Genomic DNA, 27,109 nt, shown 5'->3' with positions numbered 1-27,109 from the left:
TCTCAACTGAACTTTCAGCTAATGCTGCCCTATTGGCTGATTTCAGTGCAACATAGTTTTCTTTGTGTGACACTGAACTCTCATGTGATGGTATTTGGTCTTTCAACTTCCTCCAACCTCTGTTGATGCTCCATCCTGACTGATCTGAGAGAACTGATGCATTTGCAGCACTTTTGTTCAAAATGAACCAGGGTGCACAGTACAGAGACTGGTTATGCTGGAGTACAGAAAAACAGTCTCTTGTGCAGGTCTCACCGTTTGGAAGAGTTTTTGTCAGCAGATGAGTAGGGAAAGCATGATTATCAGCATCTCGTGGAATGTTACTTGGACTTTCAAAACAACTAATTTGAAGAAAAAATTGCATTTGGGCAGCATTGCTCTTGTCAATAATTCCAATATCAGTCTCAGTCAAACCTGTAGTACTGTACTCATGAATTGCTCTTGCTGCGTAAGAACTACATCTTCCTCTTGCTATTGAGTTTCTTGATCGCACACAGGATCTTCTGCTGCATCTGTTACTGTTGGCACATCTCCTTCTTGACTACTGTCCTCATGTTCAGGTATTGGCATCGAAATATCACCTGTTGCAGTTGCAGAGTTTTCATTATCTGTAGCATTGTTTGTTGGGTAAGGTGTGTTTTCCAGTAGTTTGAGAAAAGAAGTTATTGGCTTTGAGCTTTAGCTGCTGCTTCACTCAGTTGTTTTCACTGTCTCTTGCTTGCACCACTTTCAAATCTCCTCTTCATAGGGATCCATCTGGTCAGTATGTAGCTTATCCACACTTGAAATAGTCTGCTGTAAATAAGTAGCTTATCTACACTTGAAATCTTCTACCGTAAACATGTACACAAATGCCAAATGGTACACAAATGCTGAAAAAACTTAGAATGAAGGAATACTGATTAAAAACACAAAATGAAACAGTCAGACAGATTATTATCCTTATCACAGAATCAAAACTCAAGCACGCAAGGTATAGGATAGGCTGAGCTGAAGACAAAGGGATGACATATATATAGTAAACACAGACACAGATACAGACAGAAGGATAATGTCCAAAAATGTCAAATGTGTCTCCTCACGAAACTCACTGTACAAACTGTCCTCACAAATTTTCACCTTGACTCTAGGCCTATACACTATGAAAGACTATGATGATGGCCAAGTTACCAAGCTAGGGCTCAACCAATCAACCAGTCACCTCTTTTAGCTACCATGTGAAGTTAATAATGAGGAATTCTCATACATAAATAATTCCTTAGTCAACTAGACGTAAAACTATAAAGACACTAAAATTTTCTACTTTTCAACATGCACTTGATCCAGCACCAGTCACTAGTAGTGGTTGGTTTATATAATCAGCTGATCTGAGAGGACACGTTCATCACAGTCTAATCTTGTGCCATCAGAACAATATTTATGAACATTTTTAATTCTTTAATATGACAAAATCTATATCAGTTAACAAAAAAATGTCTTTTACCAAATCACATCTCTTATTTGCTTAAATTTGCAGCTCTAAGCTGAGAGAATGTGTCACATTTTGGTCCAATAGGGATGTGCAAAAAAAAGAAGTTGCAAAACTTATCAAATGCCAAAAAATTAACAAGTGTCTAAATGTGAGGCCCCCTTTGAGCTTGACGCCCAGGCCAAATGCCCCCTCCATTGGCCCTGCCTATACTGCAGACACTTTTTAGTATTTATTGTTTATATTATCATAGAATTAGAGGACTGGAAGAGACCTCAGGAGGTCATCTAGTCCAGGCCCTTGCACTCATAGCAGGACTAAGTATTATCTAGACTATCTCAGACAGGTGTTTGTCTAACCTGCTCTTAAAAATCTCCAATGACAGAGATTTCACAGCCTCCCTAGGCAATGTATTTCAGTGCTTAACCACCCTGACAGTTAAGAAGTTTTTCCTAATGGCCAACCTAAACCACTCTTGCTATAATTTAAGGCCATTGCTTCTTGTCCTATCCTCAGAGATTAATGAGAACAATTTTTCTCACTGCTTTTTGTATCAACCTTTTATGTACCTGGAAATATCATCATGTCCCCTCTCAGTCTTCTCTTCTCCAGACTAAACAAACCCAATTTTTTTCAATTTTGCCTCATAAGTCATGCCTTCAGTCATTTTTGTTGCTCTTCTCTGGACCTTCTCCAATTTGTCCCTATCTTTCCTGAAATATGGCACCCAGAACTGGACATAATACTCCATCTGAGGCCTAATCAGCATGGAGTAGAGTGGAAGAATACTTCTCGTCTGTGTTTACTATGTATATGTCAACACTCCTGCTAATACATCCCAGAATATTTGCTTTTTTTGCAACAATGTTACACTGTTGACTCATATGTAGCTGGTGATCCACCATGACCCCCAGACCCGTTTTTGCAGTACTCCTTCGTTGGCAGTCATTTCCCATTTTGTATGTGTGCAACTGATTTTTCTTTCCTGAGTGGAGTACTTTGCATATGTCCTTATGGAATGTCATGCTATTTACTGCAGACCATCTCTCCAGTTTGTCCAGATTATTTTGAATTTTAATTCTATCCTCCAAAGCAACCCCTCCCAACTCGGTATCATCTGCAAACTTTAGAAGTGTATTCTCTATGCCATTATCTAAATCATTGATGAAAATATTGAACAGAACTGGATCCAGAACTGATCCCTGCGGGACACTACTCAATATTCACTTCCAGCTTGACTGTGAACCACTGATAACTACCTCTAGGAATGTTTTTCCAACCAGTTATGTACCCACCTTATAGCAGCTCCATCTACGCTGTATTTCCCTAGTTTGTTTAAGATATCACCCAGTTGCTCCAGTAGGGATCAGGATCTCATTTTGGTCAGTATTATGGGAAAATATATGAAGATATGTCAAGATGTTTACAAATTTAACATAAAGAACGATTTAGTAGCTTATGCCATAGGAGTAACTTCAAAAATTCCATCTGAATTCCATCTCACATGCTCTTCCCAAGAGTGTTGCTAGCAAAATTTCAACTACAGCATTGACAGGGCCTTAGATGAAAAAGGTCTGATCTCACACCTACAGAAGTTAGTGGCAAAGTGTCCATTGACTTCATGGAGAACAGCAGCAGTCCCAAGTACAGCAGCACACTGATCATGTAGAAGAAACAGTAGCACTATACCAGGAGCAGATATTGGTGTCCAAGCATTGTTTTCCTTTCAGTTTTCAGAAGATGTGTACTAATTATATGTAAAGCATGTTTTCATCAAGAAAGTAAGAGTCTAGTTCTGTAAAGCATTAAGTGCTCTTATGTGGTCCTGAGCACCCACAAATTCTGTTGTCCCCTCAACAGTACTATTGGGTAAGGACCCCATGTTAGTAATGATTTGCAAAGTCAGGTCATGCTTTAGATAGGAATATTGCACTTTTTAGAAACAGGATTTAAGTCACAAAATCATATAAGGACTCAAACAGTAAAAAGGAAATGTGATAACTTTCAGTACCCATGGTTTCCTTTATCCTTTGCTCATCACTTTTCACAGTCACTCCTTCGAGAAGCGACTCCATCACATCATCAGGAAACAGTTGTGCATGGATTCCCAAGAACTGCTGTAGGCTGCCTGTCAAATTAGTCAGGAAACTCAGCAGCAATATCTCATCCTGAAAGCTCGTCCAGAGGTTAGCTAGTGCTAGAAAGATAGGCTAGAAAATAATAAGAAAGACCTGAAATCTACATTTGCTTTGTCTGTAAAATTAAACAAATACTGTAAACAATAGTTACAGATACAACTGTTAAACACAAAGGGGCCCAATCCTGCATGCCCTCTGCACTCAGAAATCTTAGTGGAGGGCTTACAAGATCAGGCCCAAATCCTAGAAATCATTTAAATGTACTTTAAAAGTAAAAAAACAACATTTTAGGAAAACATTGGAGGCAATTTTCTGAATTATATTGGAAAAGAGTCTCGCCTCCTCCCCACAGATATAATAGTATAAATGCAAAAAGAGAAGATAGGCAGAGGAAGGCAATAGAGAAGAAATTCCTATATTCAGGTTAACTATAAAAAGAAACACAAACAGACCTAGGCATAGACAAATTTCAGCCTTTGTTCCTCTCATTTTCCCTCAGCCCCAAAACAGTCTAGTACAGATACAAATTTCAAAGACAATGGCAGAAAATATTGTAACATATCTGAAATCACTAAGGAAATGGCCAGCAGAAAATTAATTACATTCCTGACTATGCTGAACAGATTTTTGAATGTTAACACAGCCATCTTCAAGTTTTCAGATCTTAGCACAGTAGAAAAGGGCTCCCCCAACATCAAGAATACATTCAAGGAACTTAAAATTCATCCTAGCACATTAGCATTCATGTTAATGAAGCCATGATAAGAATTGGCATGGGAGTTAGCTCTTGTTCATCAGTATCACTATCATGAAATGCTATTGACACAAGAAACTAAAAGAGAGGAATGGCAGCAAAATAATTTTTACTGTAAACAGCATCAGAACCATCTTTAACTCAATGAAAATGAGTTGAGACTACTGTATACTCTAAAATGCTTGTCTGCTACATTCTCAATGTAGGCCCTGTGCTACGAATGCTAAATTATAAAATAATCTCCTGGTGCTCTTACACAGTATAACTTCCCTGCAGCAATTTGAAGACAAGTAAAATTAAGTGGTCTTGTGATGGGGAAAGCTCTACCTGCAAGAGCACAGATGGAATCAAGTATCTCTGTTGCTAACAGAGGTGAAGAAAACAAACAAATAACCTGGGAAAGAGAAGCCATTCAAGAAAGAAAATCTATGGTAAACTCCTTAGGACAGGGATGATATGTTTTCTTATAAAGTGACAAGTATATTTTTGGCCCTCATAATAAAAATGAACAGTATAGTGAGAGAAGACAAAGGAAAAGAATTGCTCTGGGTAGTAGGATAGAAGAAAGGGGTGTGTGCTAAAAGGATAGTATTTGTAAGATCAACAGGCATCTAGAAACAGCTACATTGGATCAGACCCAAGAGGCATCTAGTCCAGTATCCTCTCTTTGACAGTGGGCAGCACCAGATGTTTCCGAGGAATGTATAAAGTCCCTAGAGAAGGCAGATGGGGGATAATCTGTCCCCCATATTAGGTCTCATGAGGCTCTCTAACAGTTAGAGATTTACTTAAGTCATGAAGCATGAGGTTTAAGATCCCTTCCAAAATTTTATCATGAATTATGACAGAATGTGGACAACATAGTGACTATTTTATTACATATCTTTCCAGCTAAAAATAAGAACCCAAATAAGAACTAACCATGTGGAGGTTTGCACAGCCCTAGTTTCAAAATAATATGGATAGAAGACTCCGAGCCAAGGCTATTCCAACATAATCCAGTAGTGAAGCATCATTAACTTAAAACTCTCATCTCTGAATACTTTTACCTACTATTGTTAAAAGTAATATTTAAGGCTACTATAAAGAAAAAGGATAGAGAAAATCTATTTTTAGTGTTATTCTATGATTTAACAGCACCTTTGGCATAATCATTTTCTCTGTTCACCTAGAGTCAGTTTTCCCTGTTTTTTATGTCTTTCGCAAAACAACTGGAAAGAAAAATAGAAATATTAAAAGAAGATAGGAAAATATGTTCGTAAAACCACAATTTTACAAATTTACAAATATGTTTTTAAAAACCGCAAGGGAGTTTAGAAGGGGAGTGGGAAGGGAGCGGGGGTCCCTTGTCGGTTCTATCTGTGCCCCTTTAGTCCCCTTAAAACCTATAAACCAAACTACATTTCAAAACTTCTTTCTTTAAACCACCCTTTCATTAACTAGGAGACAATGCAGGCAGAAGCCCAGCAGCAGAGTGGGGGCTATCCAGTTTATTGCACTGAGTGTAGCATGTATGATTACCTGCCCTGTGGGCGAGTGGCATATGTGTGCAGTCGTGCAAGTAGCTCCTGGCCCTCAGAGACCACGTACGGACTTTGGAGGCCAGGGTGGCGGAACTGGAGGAGCTAAGAGAGGCAGAGAAGTATGTTGATGAGGCTTTCCGGGACACTGTAGAATTGTCCCCCCTCCGGTCAGGACAATTCTACCCCCTGCGCTGTTGAGGAGGAAGAAAGGCCCAGGGAAGCAGAGCAGTCTATGGGAGCAGAAGGAAACCTTCCCATAGTTGGGACCCTCCTTCCAGATGGTGCTGGGGTTGCCTCTCGCACTGAGTTACTCTCCGGCGGAGGAAATCCAGTTTGTCTAGGAAAAGGCAGGTTGTTATGAATTCGCTCATTAGAAATGTAGATAGCTGGTTTGTGATGACCAAGGAGAACGTGGACTAGCCTGCTGGAGCGAAGGTTGCAGCATTCTCAAGGCATCTATACAGACTTATGTGAAGTGCTGGGGAGAGCCATGGTCACATGGTAACTTGTAGGTACAATGACATAGGGCAGGTTAGGAGAGTTCCAAAATTTACGGCTGCTAGGGAAGTGACTGAAATCCAGGGACTTATGGTTGGCATTCTCAGAATGCTCCAGTTTCCATGCACAGGGCAGGTAGGTAGCAGAGCTTCAGCAGAGTCTCAATGCGTGGATGAGACGATGATGTAGACCCGACACGGTTACATTCATTAGACTGGGGAACTTTTGGGAATGGGGGGAGCCTATACTGGAGATGGGGCTCCACTAACCAAAGTGGAACCGAGACTGGGCACTAAACATTAAAAAGTGTAGAGCAGCTTTTTCAAACTAGGAGATGGGGGAAAGCCGACTGCTTGCAGAGAGCATCTGGATAGGACTCAGACTCTCCTTAGGGAGAGTCTGATGTAGGGATCTCCAGGTTATCAGTACGAGCAGAGGAAAAGAGACGGTAAGTAAGCAGACCAAGATGATAAACAGTCACATTTAAAAAAAGAATCTGGCACATCAGAAAGGGTAGACATAATAAACAGGGACAAAAATTTTTAAAGTGCTTTGTACACAATGCTAGAAAGTCTAAATAATAAGATGGGTGAACTAGAGTGGCCCCGTGATAAAGGAGAACTTGATATCAATAGGCTCACAAGAAACCTGGTGGACTGAGAAGGCAATAATGGGACAACAATCATTCTGGGTACAATAATTACTATCAGAAGGCACAGACAGTCATGCAGGGGGAGGAGTGGCACTATATGTGAAGAAAATACGTTCCCAATGAAGTAAAAATCTTAAGCGAATTCCACATGTTCCATAGCACATCTCTCATGGATAGATCAATGTCGCTCTAATAAAAATATAACATTAGGATCATATTATTGGACCCACGCTGACCAGCGACAGTAAATGTGATATGATTGCTAAAGGGAAATTAAGAGAGGCTATCAAATTAAGAACCCAATAAATAGGGGAATTTTAACTTATCCATATGCCTGGGAAATGTTCACTTCAGATGAAATGCAGAGATAAAATTTTTTGATAATTTAAATTGATCGCTTCATGGAGTCGCTGGTACAGGGCACCACAAGGGGAGAGGCAACTCTAATTTTAATCCTGAGTGAAGCAGCTTGTACGGGACCACAAGGGGAGAGGCAACTCTAGATTTGAATCCTGAGCAGGAGCTTATCCAAGAGGTAACTATAGCAGACCGCTTGGAAATAGTGACATAATACAATAAGCATTCAACATCCCTGTGTGGGAAGACTCTCAACAGCCCAATCACTGTGGCATTTAAATTTCAAAAAGGGGAACCTATACAAAAATGAGAGGGTAGTTAAACAGGAAGTAGAAAGGTAAGTGACTAAAAAGTGAAATCCACATGCAAGCTGCATGGGCGCTTTACCAAGAACACCATAATAGAAGGCCCAAACTTCAATGTATATCCCCATTAAGAACACAGTAAAAAGAACTAAAAAAGAGCACCGTGGCTAACAACCACAGTAAAAAGAAGCATGGAAAGATAGAAAGACTATTCTTGTAAAAAGTGGAGTCCAATCAGTGAGGCAAATAGAAAGAGCATATAACACTCCAACTTAAGTGCAAGAGTGTAATAAGACAAGCCAAAGAGAGATTTGAAGACGGCTAGCAAAAACTCAAAATGTAATACAAAATGTTTTTAAGGAGCACTTCAGAAGCGGAAGCTGCATAAACAACCAGTTGGGGCCCTTGAGATTCGAATAACAAAGGAAAGCGCTTAAAGAACGATAAAAGTCATTACGGAGAACTCAATGATTTCCATTGCTTCTAGTCTTCACATGCTGAGGAGTTAGGGGGATTCCAAAACCTGAGCTGGCTTTGTAGTGACCAATATTTGAGGAACTGTCACAGATTGAAGTGTCACTAGAGAGGTTTTCGGAAATTAATTGAATAAACTCAATACACTACAAGTCACCAGGGACCAGATGGCATGTCACCCAAAGGAGTTCTGAAAGAACCAGAATGTGAAGTTGCAGAACTATTAACTAAGATGTTGTACCTGTCGCTTAAATCGGTGTCCTGCGAATGATCGGAGTTAGCTAATGTAACGCCAATCTTTAAAAAATGGCTCTAGAGGTGATCTGGCAATTAAGACCGGTAAGTCTAACGGTCCAGTACCGGGCAACATTCGTTGAAACAATAAGTTAAGAATAAATTGTCAGACACATAGAAAAACATGAACTGTTGAGCACAGTCAACATGGTTTCGTAAAGGGAAATATGTCTTATAATGTCTATAGATTCTTTGAAGGGGTCAACAAACATGTGGAAAAGGGTGATCCGTGGACATACCAGTGTACCTTTAGATTTCCAGAATCCTTTGACAAGGTCCCTCACAAGCTCTTAAGTAAATTACGCTGTCATGGGTAAACGGGAAGGGTCCTTTCATGGATTGAGAACTGGTTAAAAGATCAGGGAACAAAGGGTAGGAAGCTTAATAGTACAATTCTCAGAATGGAAGAGGAGTAAACTTAATGGTGTTCCCAAGGGTCAAGTCCTAGGACGCAAGCCTATCATTTAATTCATAAATGATCTGGAGAAAGGGGGTAACAGTGGTGTGGCAAAGTTTGCGGATGAAACTAACTACTCAAGATAGTTAGAGAACCAAAAACAGATTATGAAAGAACTCTAAAAGATCTCACAAAACTAAGTGATTGGCACACAAATCGGCAATATGAAATCGTAATGTGGATAAATGTAAGAGTAATGCACATTGGAAAAATAACCCCAACTACACATACAATATGATGGGGGCTATTTAGCTACAATACGAGTCAGGAAAGAAGATCTTGGCGTCATCATTCGGATAGTTCTCTGAAGATGTCGCAGGCAACCTGTGCAGAGGCGGTCAAAAGCAAACAGGATGTTAGGAATCATTAAAAAAGGGGATAGAGAATAAGACTTGAGAATATATACTTATTGCCCCTATATAAATCCATGGATCGCCACCATCTTGAATACTGTGTACAGATGTGGTTCTCCTCACCTCAAAAAAGATAATTCTAGGCACTTAAGAAAAGGTTAAAAAAAGGCAACTAAATGATTAGGGGTTGGAGAGGGTCCCATATAGGAAAGATTAAAGACACTGGATTCAGCTTAAGAAAAAGAGGAGCAACTAGCGGGGGGATTGATAGGGTATAAAATCATCGAGTGATGTTGGGAGAAAAGTGATAAGAAAAGTTATTTACTTATTCCCATACATCACGAAACTAGGGTATCAAAATGAAATTAATAGGCAGCAGGTTTAACACAAATAAGAAGTTCTTCTTCACGAGCGCCATCCTCGTGGAACTCCTTACCTGAGGAGGTTTGTGAAGGCTAGGACTAATAACAGTGTTTAAAAATGAGAACTGGATAAATTCATGGTGGTTAAGTCCATAAATGGCTATTAGCCAAGGATGGCTTAAAGAAATGTTCCTAAGCCTCTGTTCGTCAGGGATGGACAATGGATGGTCAGGAACGAGAACCACTTGATCATTGCCTGTTAGGTTCACTCCCTCTAGGGCACCTGGCATTGGCCACTGTCGGTAGATAGATACTGGGCTAGATGGACCTTTGGTCTGACCCGGTACGGCCGTTCTTATGTTCCTATTATTGAGAAGACAACTCAGGGCAGGTGTAATAACAAACTTCTTTTAGCCTTTTTTTAAGCAAATGAATAGATGTCAAGGTAGCTGTGTCTGTGGAACACTGCCTGAGTGGAACACTGCTATTAGACAGACACAGAAAATAAGATCCTTTTTCCTAATTCAACATGAAATTTATGTGAACTATGTCACATGATACTGCAGCATAAATATTATGTTCATATTATAGACAATAAAAGTGATTTTTCTAATTTGCTTCTGTTCAGAAAATAATACTTTTGCATTTCAAATGCTTACAAAAACTTGTGATGTAGGTACAGCAGTCTTTGCTTGAACAGTGTTTTTTAAATGCTCTATTTGTGCTGCAAACTGCTTGTCCATCATTTCAACTTCTTGTGCACACGTGATCACATCAGACTGGAAAGAGAACATACCTCAGGTAAGGAGTGTGACAGCCACAGAAAAATAAATAGCTAGCAGAAGCTATTTGGGTACTTGCATTCTGCCTCATTTGGGGCAGTTATATTTTAAGGAGTGGCATGCAACCTAACTTCTAAATAGAATCAGAATTTTACAGACAGAAGGGTCACTAGATCATCTAGTTTGACCTCCTGTAGATCACAAGCCCCCAGCACCATCCAGCATCCACCCACCCACTCACTAAACCCAACAACTGAAATCAGAGCAAATGTATTACAACCTTCAGGAGACTAGACTAGTATATGCCACATGCAGAGAACAGGAGGCCCCTGCAATGGCAGGGAAATTATTAAGTGAGATATACTCAGATTCTCCTGGCAAGTGACCCAAACTCACATGCTGCAGAGGAAGGCAAACCCCCCCAAAGATGACTGCTAATCTGACATGGGGGAAAATTCCTTCCTGACCTCACACATGACAAACAGCTAGACCGTGAACATGTGAGCAAGAACCAGCCAGCTAAGTGCCTGAGAGAGAGACTGCTTGGTGCTAATTCATAGCCCTGCCCTCCCCATCCAATGTCCGATCTCCAGCAGTGTCCATCCCTGATGCTTAGAGGAAAGAGATAAAAAAAACCCACTCAGAATACATTGGGGATGTGTGAAATCCCTTCCTGACCCCTGCAGACGGCTGCCTGAATCCCTGAGGCATGAACTTTTAAGATATCATTCTAGCTGAACAGCTCAAACAGAGCCCCAGGATTTCTTTCCTCAAACATACACCCGTATTTTACTTTGTAAAATGCAATTTACACTGACATTTCATATTAAGATATCCTAAAGAATCCATCAGATATAATGTGATATCTCACCAGAATGATGCAGAGGAAGGCTTCATGTTGTCTCACATTGAACAGTGCTTCCTTTAACATAGATAATCTACCTTCTATATTTCTGTGCGGGCTCTCACGCGTCATTTCCAAGACAGCTGTGTAGCGGTATGCCAGATCTTGGGAGGCACGAAGCTCTGCATCAATAGGCTGTGTGGCTGCTGGAATGGCTTCATTCAGAATAGCTGGTACTATTTATATAGATTTAGTATGAGAGGGTAACAGATATAGAAACACATCCTGGTAATCATGCTAGATAGCTAATAATTTAGTTTCAATACTTTGATAAGAAGTATCCTCCAAGAGTGTAAGCTCTTATTCTGAAACAGCACACATTTCCAAAGTTTGTTCACAAGACCCAACCATTACGTACACTGCTGGTAAAATGGTTCTTAAAAATGACAACTTTTCTGTGAGGAAACTACTACAGTATAGTCTAGGATTATGGAAAATTAGCTTTTCAGACGGTCTTGGTTCAATTTTGGGCTCTTCCAAAATTCTCTTTGTGACTTTGGGTAAATCACTTATGTGCCTCAGTTTTCCTGTCTGTGAAACCGGGATAATAACAATACCTCCCTGCCTCATAAAGGTGTTACAGGAATGAATTAATTCACATTTATGAGATGCTCACATAGTATAGTAATGGGTCTATATAAGCCCAGAAAGAGATAAAAATATAATATTGCTTATTAAAATGAACTATTTTTGCTCTTACTGGACAAGGCGCATTACAAAACCCCCACAAAATTCCATAAGCTGCACAATGGGAGTCCAAAATCTTTGAGCTGATGGTTTTATTATTAACACTTCTTCCTTAGAGCCTCATTAACAAAGGAGGGTATAAAGAGGCATGCATCCATTACATTCTACATTTGGACATGTAACTAGACATCTGTGCATGCAAAAGAGATAAGCGTGAACACTCAGAGCAGACAGTGTGCCATGTGGGGGTTTTTATGCATTCCTCTTTATATGTGACTTAACATTAAAACATAGGCAAGCAGCAGAGGCTGTGTGGTATAATGATTAGACTCAGAGAGAAGATCTGAGTGGCAAAACTGTTCATTTCTATTCAGTCAGCTCCGCCCACAATTTGCTGTATGATCTTTAGAAAAATCACATAAATCTCTTTAATTAATCTCTATTTTTCAATCTGTAAAGTGGGGTAATAATGCTGTATATACCTTTGTGAAGAGCACTGAGAACCCTGAATTAAAGGTGCTCTAAGTGCAAAGTATTATCTCGATTATCCAAATAATCAGTAGAACAGTTGATTATTTGCATGTTCACAACTCACAATACATGTTGTTATTTATTTTTGTATAGCATCATTCATTCAGAGGTATTAGAACAGTTTACATATAGTGTCTTCACCTCTATATTGGGGATCAGCAACTTTTGACATGCAGCCTGTCAGGGAAATATGCTGGTGGGCCAGGATGGTTTGTTTACCTGCAGCATCCACAGATTTGGCCAACTGCAACTCCCACTGGCCGTGGTTCACCGTTCCAGGCCAATGGGGGCTGTGAAAAGCAGCGGCCAGCACATCCCTCAGCCCACGCCACTTCCCGCAGCCCCCATTGGCCTGGAACGGCCAACTGTGGCCAGCTGAAGTTGCGTTCAGCCAAACCTGCGGACCCTGCTGGTAAACAAACCGTTCCGGCCAGCCAGCAGATTTCCCTGACAGGCCACATGCCAAAGATTGCCAATCCCTACTCTATATGAAAATACAATTAAACTACATAGATTACAATATATCATATATATTGCAATCTTATTTCCATTGAATAACCATTTAAATAATAATACTGATATATTTAGCAGTGAAATGTTTAATAACATTGGTTGTTTTTGGGTTGCAGGCCTCAACAGACATGGAGCTCACTTCTGGCTTATGTCCCTAAAGCTCATGCTTCAGGGTTCAAGAAGGGATCCCCCCAGACTCCTTCACCCCTGCATTTTGGGAGGTTTTTTTTAAAAAAAAACAACCCTTTTTGAAGCATCAGGGATAGCAACAAGTGGAGATGGGGCACTGAGTAGGCCAAGGCTATGAGGTGGCACTGAGCATTCTCTCTCTCAGATACTTGGCTGGCTGGTTGGTTCTTGCTCATATACTCAAGGTCTAACTGATCACTATATACGGGCCAGCAAAGAATTTTTTCCCACATCAGATCAGCAGTGACCTTCAGGGGTGGGGGAGGGGGGTTGCCTTCTCTGCAGCATGTGGATGTTTGTCACTTACTTGCCAGAATTATCTGGATTTCTAGCATTTAATCATTTCCCTGCCACCGCAAGGGCTTCCTGCACTGGTGCACATTGGTCTTGCCTATTCTCTGCACATGGCACAGAACAGTTTAGTCTCCTGTGGGTCTCATTTAGTTTAGTGTCATTTCTGTTATTGGATTTAGTGTGCAGGTGCTGGGTGGTGTTGGTGATCTGCAATATACAGGAGGTCAGACTAGATGATCTAGTGGTCCCTTCTGGCTTTAAACTCCATGACTCTATATTTTAAGGAAGGAGTCAAAAATAAGAGCAACAAGGAAGTTTAGCCATCTCTTTGTGCTTACTATTTTGGGCTATCTGCCTGCGCACTCAAAAAGATTCCAGTGCATCAGTTTACATTATTATAGTTATCTAAACAACCAGAAGGGCTCAAGACTTAAGAGATTTCTGAGTATTCAAGAAGAATCGAGAGAAATTCCCAAAAATTATCAGAATTTACGTATTTTCTGTCCCATGGATTTCTAACATCTCATGCACTATTAGATTAAAGGTATGCTACACTGCAGGGATCGGCAACCTACGACACGTGTGCCACCTTTGGCACGCAAGCCGATTTTGCCTGGCACGTGGCTGCCAGCTGGGGTCCCGGCCGCAGACCCTCCTCAGCGTGCATGGCCGGCCGAGTGAAGCGGGGCTGGTGGCCAGGACCCCACGCAGGCGGCAGGCACGCCCCCTGGCTCCCCCTCACCATGCTCGTTCTGCGGCATCCGGGAGTGTGAGCCGCCAGGATTCGAGGCCCTGAGCCTGCTGTGGGAGGGGCAGCGGCGGCAGCTCACACTCCCAGGAGCTGCAGATCCCAAGCACGGCGAGAGGGCAGCTGGGGGGCGCACGGGGCCGCCGCCCGCATGCATCCACTGCAGGAGCCGCGCCCCCCCCGGGGGAGGCACCAGGCCAGAGCCCAGGCAGGTGCACCCGCCGGCTCCCCACTCATCATGCTTGGGTTCTGCGGCTCCTGGAACTGTAAGCCGCCGTTGCCGCTGCCCCTCCCACAGCTCCCCCTCTCCCGCTGCCTCAGCACTCTACATAGAGGCAAAACTCCACGTGGAGCCAGTGTCTCACCGGCATGGGCCTAGTAAGGGGAATCCCAGGGGGCAAGCAGGGAGCAGGGGGAGGTTGGATGGGTTGGGAGTTCTGGGGGTCCTGTCAGGGGGCGGGGAGTGGTTGGATGGGGCGTGGGAGTCCCTAGGGGTCTGTCTGGGGGAGGTGGTGTTCATAAAGGTTGGGGCAGTCAGGGGACAGGTAGGGTGTAGGGTTCTAGGGGGGCAGTTAGGGTGGGAGGGTCTCAGGAGGGGGCAGTCAGGGGACAAGAAGAAGGGAGGCTTAGGTAGGGGGTGGGGTTCTGGGGGGAAGTTAGGGACAGGGGTTCCAGGAGGGGGCAGTCAGGGGACAAGGAGCGGGGGGGCTTGGGCGTTCTGACCAGGGCAATCGAGGGGGGAAGTAGGAGGGAGTGGATGGGGGCTAGGGCAAGGCGCTCCCCTCTTTTTTGATTGTTGAAATATGGTAACCCTAGGTGAGGGGGAGCCAGGGGGCGCATGGGGCTGGCACCTGCATATATCCACTGCAGCCTACAGGGGCCCCTGGGGGGGCATCGGGCTGCAGCCTGGGCAAGAGGGGCGGGGGGGCACAGCTGCTCCCCGCTAGCAGTGCCACCCCCACCTTTGCAGGGCTGCTGCCCCCCTGCACCACGCCGACTCCTCCATGGCTGGGGCTCGCTGCTGCCGCAAGCGGGACACTCTGGCTCTCTGGTGCCTCCAGAAGGTGGCTCCTCCCTGCCAAGCTGCTGCAGCGGCCCAAGTCTGGCAAAGCCAGTAAATGGACTTGGGGTGGGGGCCATCTGGGTGGGGTTGGGAGGGCTTGCAGAGGGGCTGTGCACCCTCCAGGGGAGTTCAGGGGGTGGGGAGGGGGGAACCTGGTCTGGAGAACAGCCCCTGGACATGGCTGGCCCCTGGGATCTAAAAAGGCTCGTTGGGGATTTGCCACCTTGCACAACGGTTCATTGAGGGGAAGTTTCACTTAGGGCGCAAAATATCCTTGCACCAGCCCTACCCCAGGGGTGCGTGCACCCCAGGTTAAGAACCACTGCACTAAACTGACAAGATCTATATTTTAATTAAATTTTAAAATGAAGCTTCTTAAACATTTTTTAAAAACTTGTTTACTTTACATACAACAATAGTTTAGACTCAGAGAGAGAGAGGCCTTCTAAAAACATTAAAATGTATTACCAGCATGCAAAACCTTAAATTAGAGTGAATAAATGAAGACTCAGCACACCACTTCTGAAAGGTTGTTGACCCGTGCTCTACTGTAAATATTTTGACAGTACCATTTTGACATTTGCATTGATTGGCCTTAAGCATTATACTATTCATTCATCTAATAGTTTGTTTTTCCTTCAAGCTTATTGACACTGGGCCAAATCCTGCTCATCTTGAGTAGCGTGAGGTCATGGGGCTAGAGACAAGAAGAGTCTGGCTTAGGGCTCATAATTTTAATTAAGTAATATACCTACAGTCATCAATGCCTTCTCCTCCTTTCCCACAGTCCTTGTTGAATAACCGAATTCCTGTGACAATCATGGTAAGTTCTTTCAGTTGTCGCTCTTTGTCCTTCTTACTGAGAGAGAGAAACACACCCAGCTCTGTCTGGGGAAACACACTCTGCAGGGCAGCTGAAAAGATTTAAAAAATAACAGCAGGTATAAGAATGAAACTGAAAATACTAGGGAAGCAAAACTAACTCCTCCTTATGGGTAGTTGTGAAAACAGCAGTATATTCTAGATTTGGAGAGATGCTTAGGCACTCACAAATTAATAATTTTACCACACCTATTGTTGGAGATGAGCAAATAACAAAGCAGACAGGCTGATATGCTATCAAGCTATTTTATGCCACAGAAATTATTTAACTAAAATTCAGACTATTAGTAGCAAATATTTTTAAAGCTGCCACAATTTACAATATTTACTAGTATCTGGGCAATTGGATGTTTTCATGAAAGACTCAGACAGCCTGATTCCCAACTCACATCAGTTTCACACCAGGAAATTCTACTGAAGTCAATAAAATTATTCCAGATTTACATTGTGTCAGAGCAGAATCAGGCCCAGACTTTATTTTCTCACAAGGGATGCCCAGTATCAGATACTTTGACTGATTACTGACCTGTTGCCTCCCTAACAACCTTGATGTCTGTAGGGGATCCGAGGCCAGAGCGTAGCAGAACATAGCTAACAATCTTTCGGTAAATGCTCTCCAGCTCTTCCCGTGTACGAGCACGATTATCTGTGATTTCTCTGCTCACAGGGGCCAGCCTGGCCTCTAGAACGCGATGCTGCTCATTAAGTAACTCAACTGGGAAGGAAAGGTATTTGAGAAGTGCTATGTTACTGCCAAATATTATTCCCATTTTTGGTCTAACCTATATACAGTAACATAATTTTCACTGGACTGAACATGCTGTTTGTGCATTTGGAGCCTGCTCCAAATCCCAGTGGCTTTGGATCAAGCCCTTAGATTTGCTAATTTTAAAAATCCACTATGAAAGCCAGCGCTAGACAGCAAAAGCTTTCAAATAATTTTCACAGTTTACCCTGATGCCCTATGAATGTCCCATGCCTCTCAGCTCTCCCTGTCCCAGGAATATTGCATGGCACCGTGACTCTTATTCTCCTCCTTCTCTTTTCCTGTTCCCACCCAGACCTTCTCTGCCATTTTAAGTCACTGGGAGTGGGCACAGATCAGAGACAACATACAATATTTATATATAATAGCCAAAGACAAGTATCTGCCTAATTCACTGGGATTGTAATATTTCTATTTTATGAAATAATCTCTGAACTATGCAAACTCAATCAATTTAAAATAGACGGTCCAATAATGCTGATCCTTCTCAACTGTGAAAATCAACAAATGGACAAATTCTGCTCTCAGGTCACACAAGCGCAGGTCTAGAGTAACTGCACTGAAGTCAATGGACCAGTGTAACTCAGAGAAAAAATTGGTTAAAAGAACCTAGAACGTTGCCTTTCTATAACATTGCCTCCCTCTTGCTTAAAAAAAAAGCGAATGTGTTCTGGCTTCCAAGTCCATTATACATTCTTTCTGTGTTATATCCATGCTGTAATACTGTACTTCACATGATAGACCTTGTGGCACTCTGTACCTCAAACCAGCACTTTGGAACCCCCATATTCACCAATGTCATGTAATTATATGTTTTGTACAAAGTATGCCATGTAAGATATATAGGAAAGGTCATGATCTGCTGAAACCCATTGTTCCATCAAAATATGTATATTATTGTGAGAATTTTCTGTAGGTTGTTATTGAAATATGTTGTAAATTTGGGAGTTGTCCCTTGCTAGTTCTTCAGTGACAACAAAGGAGGTGATCCACACCCAGGCGGCGGTTAAACGACCATTAATCAGCAGGGGAGTTGTAGACAAGGGATTTACAATTCTGTAAGAGAAGCACCACACAATGGGGATTGTTCAACCCTGTGACTCAACAAGGTCCATCACAGAGTATCAGGGTTGGAAGGGAGCTCAGGAGGTCATCTAGTCCAACCGCCTGCTCAAACCAGGACCAATTCCCAACTAAATAATCCCAGCCAAGGTTTTGTCACGCCTGACCTTAAAAACCTCTAAGGAAAGAGATTCCAGCACCTCTCTAGGTAACCCATTCGAGTACTTCACCACTCTCCTAGTGAAAAAGTTTTTCCTAATATCCAACCTCGACCTCCCCCACTGCAACTTGAGACCATTACTCCTTGTTCTCTCATCTGGTACCACTGTGAACAGTCTAGATCCATCCTCTTTAGAACCCCCTTTCAGATAGTTGGAAGCAGCTACCAAATTCCCCCCCCCCCCATTGCCATTCTTCTCTTCTGCAGGCTAAATAAGCCCAGTTCTCTCAGCCTCTCCTCATAAGTCATGCGCTTCAGCCTCCTAATCATTTTTGCTGCCCTCTGCTGGACTCTTTCCAATTTTTCCACATCCTTCTTGTATTGTGTGGCCCAAAACTGGACACAGTACTCCAGATGAGGCCTCACCAATGTCGAATAGAGGGGAATGATCACGTCCCTCCATCTGCTGGCAATGTCCCTACTTATATAGCCCAAAATGCCATTAGCCTTCTTGGCAACAAGGGCACACTGTGACTCATATCCAGCTTCTAATCCACTGTAACCTGTAGGTCCTTTTCTGCAGAACTCCTGCCTAGCCACTTGGTCCCTAGTCTGTAGCAGTGCATGGGATTCTTCCATCCTAAGTGCAGGACTCTGCACTTGTCCTTGTTGAACCTCATCAGATTTCTTTTGGCCCAATCCTCTAATTTGTCTAGGACCCTCTGAATCCTATCCCTACCCTCTAGCGTATCTACCACTCCTCCCAGTTTAGTGTCATCTGCAAACTTGCTGAGGGTGCAATCCATGCCATCCTCTAGATCATTAATGAAGATATTGAACAAAACTGGCCACAGGACCGACCCTTGGGGCACTCCGCTTGGCATGCTTGGGCTAGTTTCTTTGCAGGGACATGGACTAAAGCTATGTCTTCATAGCACTTTCGTCATTAAAACTCCTGTCGGTTAGGGGTGTGACAGAAACACACCCCTGACCGACAAAAGTTTTAATGACAAAATGTGCCAGTACAGACAGCACTTTGTCAGTGGGAAAGGTACTGCCCCCCGTTGGGGGTGGTTTTATTTTGCTGGCAAGAGAGCTCTCTCTTGCAGCAAAGAGCTGCTATACAGCGTACATTACAGCAGACCGGATGTAACAGCACAGCTGTGCCACTGAAAGGTATGAAGTGTAGACATAGCCTAAGAATATAAAATAAAGGACAATGGCATTGTGCTTTTACCTTTCTCCTCCCCCACCTACACTGGAAGCAACAAGAATGCTGAGGAAATAAAGACTTGAACTGAGGAGACTGGTCTCAGGCTTAAAGGGAAAGCCTGTGTATTAAGGACTGTAACCAGACTGTAACATCCAGAGGGGTGAGAAAACTGCTTGATCCAAATATTGTTCAGTCTAATAAGGTTCAGGATTTAGACTGCATGCTTACCTTTTATTTTTCTTCGTAACTATCTCTGACCTTTAGTGCCTACCACTCATAATCACTTAAAATTGATCTTTCTGCAGTTAATAAATCTGTTTTATATTTTACCTAAAACAGTGTGTTTTGGTTAAAGTGTAATCTCAGCTCAGATTACAAAGGCCAGTGTGTAGCCTCTCCACACTGAGGGAGAGTCAGATTGGGTAATGAATTTACACGGGTCAGGCTTCTGATAAGGGCAAGATACTACAGTTCTGTGGTGCAACGCTGGGGGCTTGGCAGCTTTGCTGGTGCCTTTCTCTGTGCAATTCATGAGTGGCTCAGGGAGCATTCATGCAATTTAGCTAGTTGTGGAGCTCCACATGCTGTTGTACTGAAAGATAACAGCACTGGGAGAGGTTTGGTGCTTGTCGGTAGCAAAACATTGTGAGAGAGAACCCAGGCTGGAGAGTTAAGGGGGCACAGCGGTACCCCAGTTCAGGTTGTACCCCATCGGAGCCTGTCACAGATCTATCCTATTATCTACCCAGGTTCCTACTGCATCCACTCGAGAATCGAGTACAGTGTTCAAAGACAAATGAAATGATTACACTGGAGCTCAAAATTTCACCAATTTTTTTAAAAAAGGCAAGTCAAATGAGTTGAGATGCTGTATAGCCTAGCAGACTGAACACAGGCCTGGGAGCCAAATTCTCCCAAGTTCTTATTCCAGCTCTGCTACTTACTTATTCTGTGGCTTTGGGCAACACCTTTGCCTCAATTTCCTCTAAAACAGGGAAAGTAATACTTACCTCCAGGTATATTGTGAGAATTTTTTTTTAAGTATCAGAGGGGTAGCCGTGTTAGTCTGGATCTGTAAAAGCAGCAGAGAATCCTGTGGCACCTTATAGACTAACAGACGTTTTGGAGCGTGAGCTTTCGTGGGTGAATACCCACTTCGTCAGACGCAGGTAGTGGAAATTTCCAGGGGCAGGTATATATATGCTAGCAAGCAAGCTAGAGATAACGAGGTTAGTTCAGTCAGGGAGGGTGAGGCCCTGTTCTAGCAGTAGAGGTGTGAAAACCAAGGGAGGAGAAACTGGTTCTGTAATTGGCAAGCCATCACAGTAATTTAATTTACAACCATATAGTTTTACCTGCACTTTCAAGTTCATTTTATTATCTTATTTACTTTGCTGTCACATGCATATAGTATGCTAATAAAGATTAATATTAAAATACAGATGAGTCGATATAGTTAGATACAAGTTTTATTATCTGACACTCATACTTAATATTTGTACATATTAAAATTACCTCGGTTTGTATAATTCATATCAAAGTAAACTTGCATCTTAATAGTGTCCAGGGATGGATTTACTGCATCAAGAAGTCTGCTAACACAGAGCTAAGAAGAGAGTTGTAAAAGTTAATTCTTTCTAACCACTTAGAATTTTCTGAAACATCAATAGCAATGTTACCATTCTGACAGCAGCAACGGAGCCTTCCTCTCCCCATTCTCCCAACAGAACATGATGAATAGGTATATACCACCCCTTGGAAATGCAGAATCCATTCTTGACTACAGAACCATGAGAATGAAGTATGATGTTAGTTTTCAAAATGCTTTATAGGAATCTTAGGAAATTGATCACGTAGCTAAAAATCACCAACCTACAAACTGGTATGATTTAGTATTTGTTAAGTGCTGATAGGATGTTTGGTGCTGTATAGAAAAATCTCCTGCTGAGACTGATTAGCAATTAAAGATGCTTTCAATATTTCTGTCTGCTAGTCTCAGATTCTCCCTCCCTCCTCTAATATCTGGTTATACTGCAGCTCCAGGAGGCAAAAAATATTTCATTCATCTAATCTTCACATACCTTCTAATAATTATGCTGAGATCTCAGTAATTTACCATAACATCACTTTAACAAGTAGTTAGATTGTTTAGATTTCCCAATGCATATACAATACAGGTGGCTTTGAATAACTGAATATGTTAGCCTGTGGATGGCAATGGCAGGTATGTTCTGTTACTATAAATACAGAGCAGATATTTAAGTTTTATTTCTACATAAGTATGTAAAGTATCTGAACTTTTGGAGAATTTTCAGAATTACCTTAATAAGTTTTTGCACATCATTTTTCGTGAGGGTTCGATCCACATTAAACTCATTCCTTGGATCCAAAACGACAGCTTTCACCTGCAGATTAGCAACAGATGTTATTAGGGGGACTACTCACACTGAGTAAAATTACAGTAAGTTCTAGCAAGGCTGGAGTCTAAGAACAGAGTTTGAAAATTGTGGCCAATGTGCACAACTGCTAAATCTTTATACTTGTCTGTTTAGTGAAAATGATGTTATTAATCTTAGGAGGAGATTAACATGACCTGAAGGCATTTAAACAAAATAATAAATAGCTAAAATATTGTGTTCTTACCATGAAAGCCACCAAGGTTTCAGACACAGTTTGCCCTTTCATGGCACATTCTTGTCCTATTTCACGAATTATATTCTTTATGACACTTTCAGCCTGAGAGTGAGACATTCTGGACCAACAATACATTAACAGGTTTGATGTTTATTACAGTGCATCATACATTTGTCTTTCATTCTCTGTTTTCCCCACTGCAACATTTACTAATAACAGTGAAATTACATATTCTCTTCTAATGCCCCCAGCCTCTTATATTTTTAATAACAACTTGACTAGGTAGCAGAGATGATATACAGTTCACTGGACCACAAGTGACAAGAATATTTCCAAACAATAAGAAACTAATACAAAACAAGATTTGGAGGAAAAATACAAAAACTGATTATAAAAGATTAACCCAGATAGCTTTTATCTGACAGATGGAATAGTTCTTATTAGATGAACAGGACTAACTCAGCAATCAACACAAAAGAAGGTAAAAATGCATCAGCTCTAAGGGAATAAAAATATTTTTCACATCAGCTGAGGTCTCCTTGGAAGCTGAGGGAACAAAAATCTCACTACAATCATTAACAGTACCTCTGACACCCCTGTTCCCTCTATTTTTTTACATCCATGTGCGGAATGAATTTTGTTATGTGTACCAATATGGAGGTGACATATGGCAGAGGTGGGGCTGAGGGGTTCAGAGCGTGGGAGGGAGCTGAGGACTGGGGCAGAGGGTTGGAGTGTGGGGGGATGAGGGCTCTGGCTTGGGGTGTGGGCTCTGGGGTGGGGCTAGGGATGAGGGGTATGGCCTGCAGGCTGCCCCAGGGCTGAGGCGAGGAGAGAGAGGACTCCCCCAGCCCTCTCTCGCTGCAGCAGCTCAGGGCCAGGGGAGAGGCATTTCTCCCCGGCAGCTCTGACGGTGCCGGGCTGGGGGAGAGATGCCTCTCCCCAGATCCGGCAGCTCCAGCAGGGCCAGGGAAGGGGCGCATCTGTCCCCACCTGCAGCAGCTCCTGCTAGGTGGGGATGGGCCGGACCACCTCTTCCTAGCTGTGCGGCCCTTGTAGCCTGCTGTGCAGCTGCGCAGCTTAGAGGGAACTTAGTCTGATATGTGCGGCAAAATTCTGACCAGGACATGTAAATACCTCTTGTTTGTAGATTAATGGCAAATTATTGAACTACAGGTTATCAACTCCAGGACTCCAATGACAGTTTTGAGAACTTTCAGTTCTTCATGTGTTTAAGAAATGAAATAAAATTATCACTTAATTTGAGAGATGATTAGGAATTCCAATTATTAGGATCAGGAGACTGGTAAGAGGATGTTAAGCTTTCTACATCATAAATTCAACTCTAACCTAGTAACTGAATATTGTTATCCTCTGATGCATATTCAGTGGGAAAGAGTGTTGGTCTCAGTTCAGTTCCTAGTTATCAGATGCCTTCAGTCAGAGCTCATTGAAATATAGGATTTTTTTTATTTTACACATTTTTGTGAAAAATTTCTCTCTTGATTTTTTCCTACAAAAATTCCAAATGTAATTTTTTTTAATCAAGTCTTCCCACAATACACTACAGTTGGCACCAAATCACATCTTTCTTAGAAATCTCAGAAAAGGTAATGAAAATGTAACTACATTCATACCCTATAGGGGTAACTCCAGAATGAGGTTTGAGCATATTGGTAGTGTGGGGGAGCTTATACTACTGCTGCCAGGGCCAGATTAACGCACGGACTTTAGGGGTTGCAGCTCAGGGCCTCGAGTGGCCCTGCAAAAATAAATCCATAATTTATTTATTGATCAATCCTGGAGCATCTGCCAGTTGATCTTGATCTCTGGGCCGCTAAAAGTCCAGCGGTGCAGCTCAGGCAAGCTGCCTACATGCCTTGGCCCCCATGCCACTCCTGGAAGCAGCCAGCTTATGGCACCTGTCTGTGGCCCCTGATGGGGGGGGGAAGCGGCTCTGTGCACTCTCCCTGTCCCCAGCACTGTCCCCGCAGGCGTAGGCAGCACACGGAGACACACCATCCCCCTCCCCCTAGGGGCGCGCAAAAACATGCCAGGAGCAGCATGAGGCCATGACATGCAGCCAGCCTCAGACCTGCTGAGCCAACAGTAGGGAGCCGCCTGTGGTAATGTGGGGTACACAAGGGCCCCACAAAATCTATTAGCCCTGGGCCCACGGCTGTGAGAGTTAATCTGGCCCTGACTGCTGCCCACACTGTACCTCTTCTGAGAGTGAATACAGGACTCCAGTGACCAGGGCCATCAATCGGGCACTCTTCACAAGCACAAAACTCACCTGAGAAGTAAAACAATTTAATAAACAATGTTTCTGCAAAACTGTATCTACTGGGCATGACTGTTACCCACCCCTCCGATACACAGAGCTACAAGGGGTCCAGCTCACGAACAACCGCTCCTCCTCCCCAGGGCTGGCTTTAGGAAGTGCGGGGCCCAATTTGAACAGTGTCAATGGGGCCCCAGCAGGGATGACTAAAGAAAAAAAAAAAAGTAAAAAAACCACGTGGGGCTTGTACTCACCAGGCGGTGCTCTGAGTCTTCGGTGGTACTTCGCCAGCAGGTCCTTCACTTTCTCCAGGTCTTCGGCGGCACTGAAGGACCTGCTGCTGAAGACCCAGAGCAAGCAAAGGACCTGCCGCCAAAGTGCCGCTGAAGACCCAGAGCTCTGCCAGGTGAGTAAAAATTAAAAAGGTGCCTCTAGCCAGGGAAGAGATTCTCACTGGGCACGGGACCCCATTAGGCGCGGGGCCCGATTCGGGGGAATTGGTGGAATAGGCCTAAAGCCGGCCCTGCTCCTCCCCAAAAGTGGCCAGGCACATCCAGGCGGAGCGGAGCGCGGGGAGGGTCAGAAAGGAACATGGCGTTCCTCTGGCTGCCTCCTGTCCCCACGCACCGCAGCTCCCGGCTGGGCGGGGACACTCTGCGAGAAAGCGAGCGCAAATTGCCCCTGCGCGCATTTTGCGCGCCCCTCGCTGGACGTACAACGCGCACGCGCGGAGGGGGGGGGGTCTTTCTGCACCAGGAAAGCGGCATTTTCCCTCCCCCGCGAGCCGGCGCAGCGGGAGCTCCCTCTTCCCCAGCCCAGGGAGCCCTCTTTACCCGACCCACTGAGAGATTCCCAGCCTCCGCTGCCGCGCCGCCCCGACTCCCCTAGCCCTGCTCCCCGCCCCACCCCGTACAAACAGCAGCCTCCTGCCCCAGACTGGCTAGAGAGTGGACGCTCGTCCTCAACCGGCCGCCCGCGTTTCCATGGAGATAGAACGCAGCTCCAAAGCGGGCGGGGCTGCTCTCTGAGCCGGGCAGAGCGCGCGGGAATTGGCGGGCGGGCGGTAACTGATGCCCCATTGGTTGTGGCCGGAACCCGGGCGCTCGAGGGGAAGGACCGTTAACGGGCGCCCCTGGAATGCTGGCTCGAGGGGCTGTAGCCAAGCCCGCTCTGAGGAGCCTTGCGCCGTCTGGGCCGGGCTACTTGGCTGCCGTCGCTCCGCAACCAACCCGCTAGCGCCGGCCGGGCCCAGCAGCGCCTCCCACCTAGCGACGCTGCGGAAGGCGGAGCCGGACCTGGTCGTTTCACAGCCTCCCTTGTACAAATCCGAGCGCCGAGCTTCGGCAGAGACCAGAGTCCTGGCGCGTGGTCCCCCTGCTGGCGCTTCCTGGCTTCCTTTGAATGGTAGGGCGGGTTTGTACCATAGCCATAGGGCCCTGTGTTTTCTGTTTACATTTTGGTTATTTTTCCCCGGGAATGTATTGGTGTTTATTGCCGCAACAACAAATCGGTGAAAATTGATGCAAAAAACTTAATATTTTTTCCGGGTAAATAGTGGGGTTTATTTTGGTGGACGGAAGGACAGGGGCGGGTTTTTAGCAGATTAATGGTTTGGTGAACTGAATTCAGGGTGGTTTGCTGCACAAGTAAAACAACTCAAAATAGTGTGCCACCTCCGAGTTTAAGAAACCATATATCCAAGCCCCAAATAAAACTTTTCATTTGAATAAACAGTTTACTATTGTAGGCTTAGAGCTATTAGCCTATAAATATTTACATTTATTAATTGGGCCACACCATTTGCAGCGCATATACTCAACTTCATCCTTTTCTCCTGGTTGTTTAAAAAACTTTTGAATACAGATTTTCATTCTGGTTTAGCGCGTCAAATTTTTAAACTGTTATCTAACAGCTTGAAATGTGTATGTGGTGGGCATGAGATTCAATCAGTATGTTCAGATGCACACGCACTTCAGAGCTGCTGTGTGTGCCTGTTTATTGTGTGTGTCTTCTAGACAAATACCTAGCCTTACTTCAACAGGCAGCTTTGCTCATACATACAAACTAATATGTATTAAAATAATATATGTACCTCATACAATGTATTGTATTTTCCTAATGAAACAAGTTTTATATATATATTTGAATGATGTATAAAATTGGGACAAAAACAAATAATACTTTTAATGAAAGCCAGGATTTTTTCAGTAAAAATCAATTTAAACTGAAAACAAAGGGGCTTACATATCCAGAGACTGCAAGGCCACAGAACTTCCCCCACACTAACTCCAAGTGCCTACAGTTACAAATTAGGGATGTGAAAGGTTAACCGGTAAGTATAGTCTTACTGGTTAACCACCCTAACCATTAACCTCTCTGCCAGCTGGTGTGGGTCCAGCCACAGTGCCTAGCCAGAGCAGTGCCTCCTGGCCAGAGTGGGCCCCAGCCACTTAAACAGTTAACAATTTAAATATCAGAGGGTAGCCGTGTTAAGTCTGTATCCACGAAAACAACAAGGAGTCCAGTGGCACCTTAAAGACTAACAGATTTATTTGGGCATAAGCTTTCGTGGGTAAAAAAACCTCAGAAGTTTTACCCACAAAAGCTTATGCCCAAATAAATCTGTTAGTCTTTAAGGTGCCAAGGGCTGAAGCCCCAAGACCTCCTTCCTGCATAGCTGAAGTCCGACCCAGCAGGTCATCCTGCTTTCTCAAACTCTGAAGACTGTCATATCGCTCACACGGTCAGTCAATTGGCCACCC

At 43.6% G+C, this 27,109-nt stretch overlaps 1 protein-coding gene across 4 annotated transcripts in view; it reads right to left on the bottom strand.

Moving 5' to 3' along the window:
- Nucleotides 1-24,368, bottom strand: part of CFAP206 (cilia and flagella associated protein 206) — a 41,080-nt gene extending 16,712 nt beyond the window's left edge. The window contains exons 1-9 of one of the 4 annotated variants that reach the window (XM_032771855.2): nucleotides 24,285-24,368; nucleotides 22,073-22,181; nucleotides 21,751-21,834; nucleotides 20,945-21,035; nucleotides 16,755-16,943; nucleotides 16,102-16,260; nucleotides 11,289-11,497; nucleotides 10,295-10,414; nucleotides 3,480-3,678 (exon numbers count right to left, since the gene is read on the bottom strand). In XM_032771855.2, the coding sequence (XP_032627746.1) occupies nucleotides 3,480-3,678; nucleotides 10,295-10,414; nucleotides 11,289-11,497; nucleotides 16,102-16,260; nucleotides 16,755-16,943; nucleotides 20,945-21,035; nucleotides 21,751-21,834; nucleotides 22,073-22,180 (1,159 nt within the window). In that variant the 5' untranslated portion in view covers nucleotide 22,181; nucleotides 24,285-24,368. Of the gene's footprint in view, nucleotides 1-3,479; nucleotides 3,679-10,294; nucleotides 10,415-11,288; nucleotides 11,498-16,101; nucleotides 16,261-16,754; nucleotides 16,944-20,944; nucleotides 21,036-21,750; nucleotides 21,835-22,072; nucleotides 22,972-24,284 lie in introns of those variants that run through there. The other 3 variants (XM_075063828.1, XM_032771854.2, XM_075063829.1) reach the window with 3 other exon arrangements.
- Nucleotides 24,369-27,109: the final 2,741 nt, after the last annotated feature.

Source organism: Chelonoidis abingdonii, chromosome 3, assembly GCF_003597395.2.
Source record: "Chelonoidis abingdonii isolate Lonesome George chromosome 3, CheloAbing_2.0, whole genome shotgun sequence".
In the NCBI taxonomy this organism is placed as follows: Eukaryota; Metazoa; Chordata; order Testudines; family Testudinidae; genus Chelonoidis; species Chelonoidis abingdonii.
Note: the sequence above shows the minus strand (reverse complement) of the source record. Positions and strands in the feature narration are given on the sequence as shown.